Genomic DNA, 12,000 nt, shown 5'->3' on the forward strand with positions numbered 1-12,000 from the left:
AATGTGCAAAGTGCTGGGGTTGCCAATGCCCTCTGTTTTAAAGTAGAGGGAACCTGTGTATCTGTTCCACGCATTCCTTTACTTATTTCTTAAAAAAACAAAAACAAAAACAAAAAAAACCCAACTATTTAAAGAAAAACACACCAGTTTTCGTTTAGGTTGAGGTCGTTCCTGGGTGCACCCAGTTTCCTTGCACCGTCGGTCTAGACGCTGCTGGAGGGCGGGGTAGGACTGTCCTGCCTTGCTTTCTTGGCCCCACTCAGGGCTCCGTTGAGCCTGGGGTATTTCCCGATCCTTGATGGGACTTTTAAACCCCCGAAGCCGTTTTAGCCTTTTAACCAGTGCCCTCCTGTTTCCTGGGACAGCCTAGACTTCTCCTGTATCCCCGTCCTGACTTCTGGTCCTCAGATCCTACAGGCTCACTTTTGCTTCAGAAAGCAGGATAAGGGGTGCCTGGGTGGCTCAGTGGGTTAAAGCCTCTGCCTTCGGCTCGGGTCATGGTCCCAGGGTCCTGGGATCAAGGCCCGCATCGGGCTCTCTGTTCGGCGGGGAGCCTGCTTCCTCTCTCTCTGCCTGCCTCTCTGTCTACTTGTGATCTCTGTCTGTCAAATAGATAAATAAAATATTAAAAAATAAAAAAAGAAAGCAGGATAAGCACCTGTGCTCAGAAGCTGTGCAATGAGTCAAAGATGGTCTCCCAGTTGGTTACGTTTACCTGATAATCTGTCATTTCATTTTCTTTTTTTAAATTTTATTTATTTATTTGACAGACAGAGATCACAAGTAGGCAGAGAGGCAGGCAGAGAGAGAGAGAGGAGGAAGCAGGCTCCCCGCGGAGCAGAGAGCCCGATGTGGGGCTCAATCCCAGGACCCTGGGATCTTGACCCGACCCGAAGGCAGAGGCTTTAACCCACTGAGCCACCCAGGTGCCCCTCATTTCATTTAATTTGTGTACTTCTCTTCGTACCCGCAAGAGGCTTATGTTGCCGCTGGAAGAGCCAGTCTCGACATTTCCATGGTTCCTATTCGAAAGTAGGTATTTTCTTCCTTTGAATTTTGACGGACAAATGGCTTCGTATCCCTGCCCAACCCCCACGGCGTTTGGTGTAGTCTTTGATGAACAGGTGGGTAGTCAGTTGGTGCTGGGTTAGGTTCCCGCACCGGGTACCTGGGACCTCGCCCGTCTTCTCCTGCGAGAGTTTTCTGCCTTTTTCCTGCCCTGGTGCCGGCGACTCATGAACCTTTTATGAACCTTTAATTTTGACCTGACCTCAAAATAATTTTCCAGGAAAGTCAACTGAATAGCACCCAAAGGGGCGTGTGCGTGTATATGTGTGAGTGTGAGTGTGTGTGTGTGTGCGCGTGTGTGGCGGCTTAAAAGGGAGTGGTATTTTCTTCATGTGGGTGAGAAGTTATTTATTTATGTATTTATAATAAATAATAAAAATAATAACTACTATATACTATATAATATATATAAATAATATATAAATAAATAATAAATAAAGGCATTTGTTTACCTTATTAAATGAACAAACAAATAAAGGTATTTATTTACAAATAAATAAAGGTATTTTCTTTATGTGGGTGACAAAATTTTCTGTTTATAGGTGTAGAGTTACTGTGCCTTCCTTTATCCTTGCTCTTTTGCTGATTTAAACGTTCGTCTGCGTGTGCAGCACATGCAGACGTTGAACGAGGGAAAGATTTAAAAGGCCGCGTGGCTGTGTCGAACACCAGCGATGACCGCGGCCGACCCTTGAGGGTGACGTGCCCGGCTCTTTCGTGAGCTGGAACGTAAATGAACTGAATTGTAGGTTCCGTGAGAAGCGCCTGTAATTTCACCCGTTTTTCCACCTCGTCCTAGCAGAATGCCAGCGAAGATTCGCCAGGCTGTGCTCCGAAAAGTCTGATTGGTCAGAAAGCACCTTGGCAAACGTCGAGCTCTTGCCTGGGTCTGGTCGCACGTTGCTTGGGACACGCGCGCCGTCGCCCCCCCGGGTGTGGGTATTTCTGTTCCCAGCGTTACGCGGCATCCTGCCTGTTAGGATGACCCGGTAGCAGATCTGATAGGATGCTCTTATGTGGCGGGGAGGGACTTGAAAAACAAAAGAAAATAATCAAGGTTCTCTGATTTTTTTTTTTCCTTTGTTGGTCGCTCCTAGGTAATTCTTGCTGCGGGATGCGTTAAGAGAGGAGGACCCTTACTCACTAGGCATGGAGGGCAGCTTGTCCGCGTCCAGCATGCAGGAACCCGCCTCCTCACCCCCGGAGAAACAGCAAAGCTCAGCGAGCGGTCATGGAGGTCTCGATTCAGGTGGGGCGTTGTTTTCTGGATTTCTCTCTCTGACGTGGTGATTCCGTGACCCGTATCTTCCTGAAAATGTTCAGGCATCAGTGGGGTGGACATTTCTAGATCCCTCATGCTGCCTGTTCCTAGCATCTGCTGTCATAGTTAGAAGCCTACAGTAGCTTGAAAGTTATGCAAAAAACTAGATGGTGAGGGGTGGGTCACAGTGATGTGACAGATCGTTTCAGCATCTCAGTGGCTAACACAGTAAAATGTTTACATGTCATTTTTTGCCAGTCAGGACGCACCGTCTTTCTGTTACGGGTCCTGAATCAACAGGGACGTTATCTGGCTCCCAAGACACAGCTGTCCCTTTTGCTCAGAAACTCTTGACCAGAATGACTCTTGTGTTTGCACCAGTGCAAGGGAGGTGGGAACATCAAACTTGTCTCCCAAGTGCTTTGAGGGACAGGACAGCGGGATCCACCCAGGCACCGACGCGACCGCCTCCCCTTCTCTCTGAAACCTTGAGCATGTCTTTCAGAGAAGTGCCTAATGGGAAAGAAATTTAAGTCACGTGAGTCTGTGGTCAAGTTTTTCCTCCGTTCAAGGAGTCTAACACCTAACCAGCCTTAGAGCGAATGTTAGTATTTCATCAGTGAGTTAATTCATGCATCTTTTTCTAAATACTTACACAAGAGTCCATTTTAAAAAGATACTTCTTCTTCTTTTTTTTTTTTTTAAATGATTGCTCTATTTTCATCACAGCAAATTCAATCAGGACAGGTTAGCTGTCTGGATCTTGAATATTCGCTCTGGTGAATTCGTGTAAAAAGCTGTTGATCCTTAACTCAGTGGGAGATTCGACACTTATCTGGAGAAATCACGATGTTTGCCTTTTTATTTGGATGAGTGCAGTCAAGGGCAGCATTACCGATGGCTCGATATCATTGGATTTATTGCGATAACTCAAATTTCTATCTTTATCTGCAAAAAAAATCTGGAAACCCCTGAAGTTATTGCCTAAATATGTAGAAGGATGTTTGTGTCTGCTTCCTAATCAGCCCCGTTTCCCCACCCGCCCCACTGGGATTTTTCTGTACGTAAGCTGGAGTGAGGAAACTTCTAGAAGCAGAGCTGAGACATTGTCCCCCAGTGGAAGTATGGAAATTCTCTTCTGAGGAAAGTCAGTCCCATAGGCGGAAGTTTCACCCTACTCTTACTTAAGTACAAATATGCTTTTTAAAAAAAAGTCTGTCTTATGTTTGCTGCGTGAGATTATATTTCCACTTTTCGTACCCCGGGCTCTCACCATGCCTTTGCAGAACGATCCTATGTCTGTGACTTCCTCGTTTTCAATAGTGTGTTTTCGAGCCTGTTGAAAAACCCAACATGTGTTGACTTCTCAGTTTCTTGCAGCGGCAATATATCTGTCTAGCTCACGTAGGTTTTGAAGCCCATTGGTAATAATACGGTGTTGGGAAAATTATTTGGGCTGCGTTTCCTCGTGGGGGATCCCATGAATAGGGAAGTAGGAGATTTGTTTTGTCACCGGCTGGGCTGGGCTTGTGCGAAAGGCCCGTCTTGTGCACACACTTCATGGTGGCTTCCTTGCTCATGCACGACGGCGGCCTGAATCACACGAGACGGGAGGCTCTTTTCTAGAAATGGTAGTTCTGAAGGACTCCAGAGTGTCTTAACATGCATAGACATGGGCCCAGGAACCTTTTTCCCCTTTATGTGGCTAATCTTTCCTTTCTCCTTGGAATTTCCATAAGTGGCTCTTCGGAGACTTTTAGATGAGACACGAAGAGCGGCTCCTCAAGGAGAAATAAATTTAGGGCAGGATCTAAACCTCTGTAGAGGGTAGAGGCTTGTCTGGAACACTGTCTGTTAAACCGGGCTCAAGTACCAATCCTCAGGAAGCTTATTTTCCTCTGCAAGCTGGTGATACAGAAAACAGGTCTGTTCTGGCATCGGTGGTGGGGTGTCTGGTGGTGGGACCCACTGTGACATGTTTGGGGCCGCGAGCATTTCGTGCAGGACCCGTTCACCAGAAGAGCAGAAGGCAGGCGCAGCTGGTTCTCTGTGGACCAGGGACAGGTACGTACGTGACTCCGAGTTTGAACTGTATGGTAGGCACTCTGCAAGTACTTTGTGTCTGTTGACTTGGTTTACCCTTCTATGACCCCATGAAATAGCTGCTTATATCATCCGCACGGTAAAGAGGGGGACACCGGACAACATGGCGAAGTCCCTTGGCTCTTGGGTTGGGGCCAGGGTTTCGTTTCCAGCATCTGGAGGCCCAGGAGCAGGTGCTCTGCACAGTGGGTCACACCTGCCCTTCCGTGTGGGACGAAGTCACCAAGGTGCGCCAAGCACGCCCCCTCCATGTGCAGACACACACTTTCTGGGACGTGGGCACAACCCAGCTGTTTTCTTGTCCTTCCCTCCACTTGTCTGCTGTCCCCTCCCCACATGTGATGGACATGGGCGGTCTCCCCCGGCAGGTGACCTACGCATAGGTGCCTGGAGCTCTTCTCGGCCCAGGTCACGGGCCGGCTGCTGGGACTTGTGTCTCCACGCCCTCCCCTGAGATGCTGTCCTTCCTCGCGTGGACGAGCCGTCCCTCTGCCTTTCGCTAAAGCTTCACCGGACAGCAGTGAGGTCCGAATTGGATTAACGGCTTTTTTTACTTCCCATTTTGCCTTTTCTACTAATGAAAGCTCAAATCCTACTTTGACTGGCATCTGAGTCCTATAAAGGAAACAGGCGCCCCGGGAAACGACGACTCCTCCCAGGGGCGCGGAGGATGTGGCCGGGATGAGCACAGACCCCGAGAGCCGTCGGCCTCCCCAAGCAGACAGGGCGGACGACGTTGTCACCCGCCGGGCGGGGGAGGCTCGGACCGGAGCTGGTGCGGGAACTCTGGGCTTCTCCAGTTGCCGTGATAAAAGCAAGCCAAACAACATGCCGACACGGTGATAAATAGACTCCTTGACATGATTTTTCCAGGCTGGCTGGATGTAATTTCCCGATGAAGCTGGAGATAAAGTGGGGTTGCACATTCAGACCGGGCGGGCCTCTGAGTGAAGAGAGTTATGCTGGGAACGTGGGCTTAAGCAGCTTTTTCTCTTTCTTTCTTTCTGTGTGTGTGTGTGTTAGGAATACATTAACTGCAGTCCCATAGATTTTTTTTTTTTTTTTAAATTTTGGAAGAAAAGGAGTCAACATTCTCATTAGAAAAATTCAGATTTCTGATTCTTGGTGCTAGGAACTGGTTCTGTATGACTCCATTTGTGTTCCCTGTTAAAAACAAAACAAATAAAAGACCCCAAAGAATTCTCTTTAGAAAAGTTACTGCCCTCCCCTCTCCCTGCCCGCCCCCCAACTGGGTGACTGGGTGATTTTTATGTGTGTGTGTGTTTTTTTCTGGAAAATCTCTCTGGCCATCTGCATCGTCTGAGTGCAGGTGATTGTCCCTTCCCTGGGGGACGTCTTGCGGCCGTGAACTTGGTCCTTCCTGTGACCTTGGGCAGCCCTTTCCCAGCATCCTTCGTGTTGTGAGTCTGCTTAATGCAGTAATGGAAGTACTTTTTAAACCTTGTGGTGGTATGAACGCCCTGTCAGCCTACGTAAAACCTTTCTCTTCCCGAGGAAACCTTTCTTTTCCCGAGAAATATCTAGGTGTCCTGTGAGATTTCATCAGCTCCAAACCTGCAGGCTCTCTGTTCTTTTATTGGCTAGTGGTCATGGACGTTAGCGCTCAGCCTCGCAAAGTTAGCCCAATTCAGACTCTAAAACCAAAACCTGAGATTCGATTCCTTAAAAAAAAAAAATAGGTGTGTGAGCCGCGTGTTCACCCTGCTTTCCACTCGCATGGGGAAGGTGTGTCAGCATCCACACCTGAACTTTGAGCGTGCTTTCTCTGTCTATCAGGGAATAGGCTGGTCCCGTAAGTAGCCTTCTGTTCTCCATCACTGAATGGCCACTAATGAGGGCGCCTGTTTTCTTGGAGAACGTGCGGTCTTCTTGGTCGCGTTTCATGGCCTGTTTTCATGACATCACAGGGAGAAACACTTCTGACTGGTGCCTTGGCAGAGGACGGAGCTTGTCAGAATTTCCCTGATAAAATGTTTATGGGTTGGCGAGGTTTATGAATCAGCTGTAAATATTTGCTCTGGGTTTATGAGACCTCCTCTCGTAAACAGGGTGCGTGTTTATCTGTTGCTCATTGAAAGGTCTGCAGAGAACGGGCTGTTCGGGGAGCGTGTGCCTGGGGGACGTGCTGTGAGTCACAGGTCGGGGAAGGCCTTCTGGTGGGGGACCCTGCGTGTTGTGTATGATTTTATTGTTGGAAACTACCGGTGCTGGGCACACAGGCTTGAACTTTTAAATAAAATCCCATTCCAGCTTTGACGTCTAAGTATTTTCCTGGGACGGCAGAGCGTGGAACGGCTCTCTCCGAGGCAGCGTTCTTCCGAGCTCGCTGGGGAATCCCTGGGGGGCCTTTCCGTCCCCTGGTGACTTGAGCGAACGCCTGCGTGAGCCTGGAAGCCGTCTGCAGCCTGCTTGTGGCAGGAAGAGAAGCTCGGTTTGTAACGAATGAGTTAAACTCCGGTGAGGACGGTGTTTGGGGAGAATGCCGGTGGCCCGGATTGGAATTGTTGGCAGCGTGGAGAACCGAAGCGAGTGGTCTCAAGGCTGAAGCGGAGAGATTGAAGCCACGGGCTCACCCGCACGGATGATTCCATGCGATGGGCTCCCTGGTCCTTCCAGGCATGGTGCTGAAGCTTAGTGACGCTTTCTAGACCCAGGCGCTGGCTGCTGCAGGCCCTTCCTCTGCGGTGTGTCCGCAGGCAGATGCTTCTGATGCCGGGGGAGCCATCACTCCCTACGAGATCCCTTCCATTTCCCAGGAGCTGTTCATTCACCCGCAGCTCTCCCAGGACCACCTGCCTCCGAAGGCCCAGGCCCGAGTTTCATACCCTCGTCGTCCCCCAGTTTTGTCCTGCTGCTGAAGGCTCTGGGGGCTCTGCATGCGCTGTTCTTTCTGAGCTTGGCTACGGCTTCCCACCTTCCCTTCCCTCCTGCATCATCCTGCTGCCGGGCTGGGGTCTGGAGGGCTCTCGTGCTCAGCGGCACGGAAGACAGAGAAGCTGGCCCCGAGTCTGCCCTGGGTTCTCCAGGAGGAGGAACGGGTAGTGGCGCTGGAGAGCCTATGCCCCGTGCATGATGCAGGCAGAAGGGAGGTACAGAGAGGTGTCTCGGGACAGTTCCAGCTTGAAACCGGACAGCCCCAGTGGGATTCCTACCTCTGTGACTAGACAGTTGCGCGGTCCTGGTGACCGCCCCCTGCCCCCAGCCTCTCTGGGCTCCTGTCATCTCTGCTGTGCCATGCGGGTGGTAGTCACCATCTGTCAGGGTTTTTGGAAGGATGAAAGGGGGTGATGCACGCAAAGCGGTTAGCATCGAGCTGACACCCCAGTCCTGTGTGGGTCTTTCGACACGGCTGTGACTGCGTGGTGGCTCTGTGGGGCCGGAAATGCGTGTCCCTGGCTGCGGTGGGCCGGCCTGCAGGTGCACGGGCTGAGCGGGGGCCGGACGGGTCGGCTGTGGAGAAGTCACAGACTTCCTCTGCACCAGGCACCCTGAGCAATGAGATGTGTGTGGATGCTTCTGGCTAGTCCATCAGAAAGCAAAGCTGGTAATCGATGCTTGCGGCCTTTTGGGCAAAGAGTTGTTTCCAGAAAGCAACTGTGTTTCCTGCAGGTTTGCGTCACGGTGTCTCGGCAACATCTCTTGGTAAGTGGCCGATGCGGGACCTGCTGACTTTTTTCAGGGAGCCTGTTTCCCATGGAAGGACCTTAGTCCCTGGATAGAGTGGAATGTTGGGACAAAAACAAGGGGGAAGGGTTTCCTCTTCGGGTCGCTTTTATTTTTCCTGCACATTGAATTATAAACCAGCTCATAGGGAGCAACGTCGAGGAGGCTAGTTCTGAGCAACTTGGATTTAGAAGACAAAATGTAAGGTCACTGCTTTTAACCTAGCATCCTTTGGCTTTCCAAAAATGATCTGTCCATTTCCGAGACGATACAAAGTAGCACCAGAAAACTACTTTCCCTACTTAAATTGAAGAAAGCATGGCTTTCTTTCCAAGAGCCTCCTGCTGCTGATTCCCCGGCTCATCTGCCAGGGCACAACATTACTCCATTAATAATGTGGCCGAGAGCAGTATTTATTCTTGGCCCATGAAACAGGCTCTTGCTTATAGGAGACACACAGCTTGAGCATCAGCAGCCGTTGCGTTCTCGCAACGGAAAGGAAAGCTAAACTTTGACGCTCAAGCTTAGCCACATGTGTGGACAGGCCTACGCTCTATGTTCTTTATGTTGTGATAGCCTTGAGAGAGGTTAAAGTCGTGTTTACAGCTTGTGCGTTCTTCCCATTGGAATCCACGCATGATATTGTTACCCTTGCATTAAAATGAGTTAGTGGGTTCTTTTTGACTATACAGATTGTATCTTAAACACAGTCTTAAATGTTTTGGGAATTACTTGATTGGCAGCTGCTTGGTTTCTATCCCTAAGTTGCTAGGTGACCTCACATACTCGAGCAAGGCTTCTGGACCTCAGATAGTTTTTTCCTTGGAAGCACATCAGAGTCAGTGCTTCCTGAGGTCCCTGAGGACACGAACAGTCTGTGCTGTTGCTGTTTGATCTCTAATCTCTCACCACTCTGAGGTGCCTGTGCTGTCCACACGTCCAGGTTTCCTTGACCTGGTCCTCCAACCTCCCCGGAGAAAGGAGGGCCACCGTGACAGTGGCTGATTCCCAACGAGCCCTCTAACCGGCAGCAGATATGCCCTGAAGCAAATCGCTTTTCATTTGCCAGTAATTTTACACTTGATTTTGCCAGCGTAGTTCAGGCAGGATTTCCTCAGTGTTCCCTTTCCTTAGTCAACATTCCACAGTTCCCACGCCGAAGCTGACAGGACCAGCAGCATCCCCTTTTTTTTTTTTTTTTTTTAAGATTTTATTTATTTGAGAGAGAAAGAGAGTGAGAACACAAGCAGGGGGAACAACAGAGGGAGAGGGAGAGGCAGACTCTGGGCTGAGCAGGGAGCCAGGCACGGGACTCGATGGATCCGCTGACCCTGGGATCATGACCCGAGCCCAAGGCAGATGCTTCACTGACCTACCCACTGAGCCCCCCAGGGCCCTCAGCAGCGTCCTCAGCAGGACCTGTCTGCTCTGTTGAGTTCCTTGTCTCTTGCATTAAGGGTCCCCTGTGCTTCATGGGAGGCTGGTGCCTTTCCGCTCTTCGCTCTGGTGTTGACATTCTTCCATTTTTCTTTGTCTTTTGACAGAAGAAGGTTCGGGCCTGGAGGAAATCGGCTTTAACTGGGGGGAGTACCTGGAAGAAACAGGCGCCAGTGCAGCCCCTCACACGTCCTTCAAGCATGTACGTCACCCCGCCTGTCTTTCTGGTCTGCATTCGGAAGGTGGGAAGGGGCATCTGCAGGAGGATGCTGAACCTTTGGGAAGAAAAGGGAAATCGAGGCAGGAGTTTTTAGAAATCAAAAGGGGAGGGCAGCCAGCTGTCAGAAGGATGGGCCTCGTCCTTGCACTTGATCTCTTCCGCTAACAGGGCTGGGCCCTGGGCGGGGCTCAGTGTGCAGGAACCGTGGGCACCTTACCCTTATTCTGCAGCCTGAGGCACCGAAGCAGACAGACGTGGCCCCGCAAAGGGCACACAGCCTGAGACAGCTAGGACTGATGGGAGTAAAGAGCCAGCAAACAGGGCAAATTCATAGGCTGAGTAATGTCATCTAGGAAGGATAATTATTTTTATTTTGAATGGATACTTTTATTTCAAAAGGACACCTATAAGTCTTAGAGCCATTTGTAGGCAGGTGATTGAAATTAAGAGGAAGTAACTAAGTATTCGGAACACATTTGGATCAAACCAGAAAATCATCTTCACCAGTAATATTTCTTTGAGCAACGCACAAAGTGTGCCCAGCCAAGGACAAGGTCCAGGCAATAAAAGATGGAGGTTTTATCAGACTTTTGCTTATGTATGAGATTTTGGTAATTTATCATTAGCAAGGGAAAGACTCAATTTCCAGAACCCGAGTTCTGAGGCATTACTATTGCTTTACTGGAAATGAAAATTTAATTCTGAGAAACTTTTTTTTTTTCTTTTCCGCTGGGCTATCCAAGGCAAAGATTTAGCCCGAGTCTGGTAAGCAAACTGGGGCACTTTTCCAGCCGGTTCTTGCTTTTGGCCCTTTTGCCTCTCAAGATGCTGGGATGACTTGGCTGGATCCCTTGAGGGAGTTAAGGAAAGAGATACCGATCCACAATTTTTTCCTTCTTTTCTGGACCAGGAAGTCATCAACATTTCTCCATGTGGAGCCACCCCGTTCCCTTTGATCCAGTCACTTCTCCCACTTTCCTTCCAACCACAGTGTAGTTTCCTTCCCGATGCACAGTTTCCCCAGGCCCGTGCGCCAGGTTTAAAGGAAAAGTTGCGTGGACCCGTCAACGAGCCACGTATAAATCGGGCAGCTGCTCCTTGGGGATGTCCAATGCATGAGCTTTCCAATGTCACGGCTCACCGGCTTGCAAAGCTTCCTTTTTGGGGGACGGCTGGTACATATTAAACACTATCACCCCTAAATAAAAAAAGAAAAAGAAATGCATTCTTAAAGGCTGTGCTATTCTCCCGGTGGCCCCTAGCCACGTGGAGTTTCTGAGCAGTTTGGAAGTGTGCAGTCCACTTGGAGATGTGGGGTGAATGTAAAAAGCTCACGGGATTTTGTGGGCTGCCTTGGAAAACAACTCCTTCTTTTTTCATGTTTATTACCTCTTCAAATGGCAACATTTGGGATACATAATATTTGAGTTAAATAAGATACATTACTAAAGTTAAAGTCCTCTGTTTTAATCTCTGATATTTATCCAGGCTACTGGTAAATGTCTGGTGGGTGGCTCCTCTTGTATTTCTCTTCCAGCTGCCCTAGGGCAAGAGGAATAGTGTTTTTAAGTGCTGGGTTTTCAGTAGTTCTCAACTGATACAATGTGTTTGATGCAGTGACATTTTCCCTGTGTTTCTCCTTCCTGAAGGTTGAAATCAGTCTTCAGAGCAACTTCCAGCCAGGGATGAAGTTGGAGGTGGCCAACAAGAACAACCCCGACACGTACTGGGTGGCCACGGTCATCACCACGTGTGGGCAGCTGCTGCTTCTGCGTTACTGTGGCTACGGCGAGGACCGCCGGGCCGACTTCTGGTGTGACGTGGTGATCGCGGATCTCCACCCCGTGGGGTGGTGCACACAAAACAACAAGGCCTTGATGCCCCCGGACGGTAAGCTCCCTGCGTCCGGACGGCCAGGTAGCCTGTGTCCCAAGTCCCCAGGCCTTTGGAGTCACACATGATCATCGTTCCAGATGCTTGCGGAGACTCCAAAACCAATTTATTGGAAGGTCTGGTGCTTTGTGGGTTCTTCGAGAGTTTCAGTGTGGGGAGGACTCCTGAGTGGGAGGGGGGCCTGGATGCATTTTTAGTTGTCCGCTGAGACCTCCGTAGCCTTTTGGGGACTAAGACTTTGGAGTCTAATCCTCAAATGGGTGTGGGGGGTAGGAGAGGAGGAGGCGTGTCATGGAAACCTCGTGTTCCCCCGCAGATGGATGGTGTTGCTTTT

At 49.8% G+C, this 12,000-nt stretch overlaps 1 protein-coding gene across 2 annotated transcripts in view; it reads left to right on the forward strand.

The window, feature by feature from the left end:
- The first annotated feature begins 2,171 nt into the window (after window positions 1-2,171).
- The window catches only part of SFMBT2 (Scm like with four mbt domains 2), a 201,165-nt gene continuing 191,336 nt past the window's right edge, over window positions 2,172-12,000 (forward strand). For both annotated transcript variants that reach the window (XM_044227656.1, XM_044227657.1), the window contains exons 1-3: window positions 2,172-2,317; window positions 9,661-9,755; window positions 11,423-11,663. In XM_044227656.1, coding sequence (XP_044083591.1) covers window positions 2,218-2,317; window positions 9,661-9,755; window positions 11,423-11,663 — 436 coding nt within the window. In that variant the 5' untranslated portion in view covers window positions 2,172-2,217. The remainder of the gene's footprint in view (window positions 2,318-9,660; window positions 9,756-11,422; window positions 11,664-12,000) is intronic.

Source organism: Neovison vison, chromosome 12 (genome assembly GCF_020171115.1).
Source record: "Neovison vison isolate M4711 chromosome 12, ASM_NN_V1, whole genome shotgun sequence".
In the NCBI taxonomy this organism is placed as follows: domain Eukaryota; kingdom Metazoa; phylum Chordata; class Mammalia; order Carnivora; family Mustelidae; genus Neogale; species Neogale vison.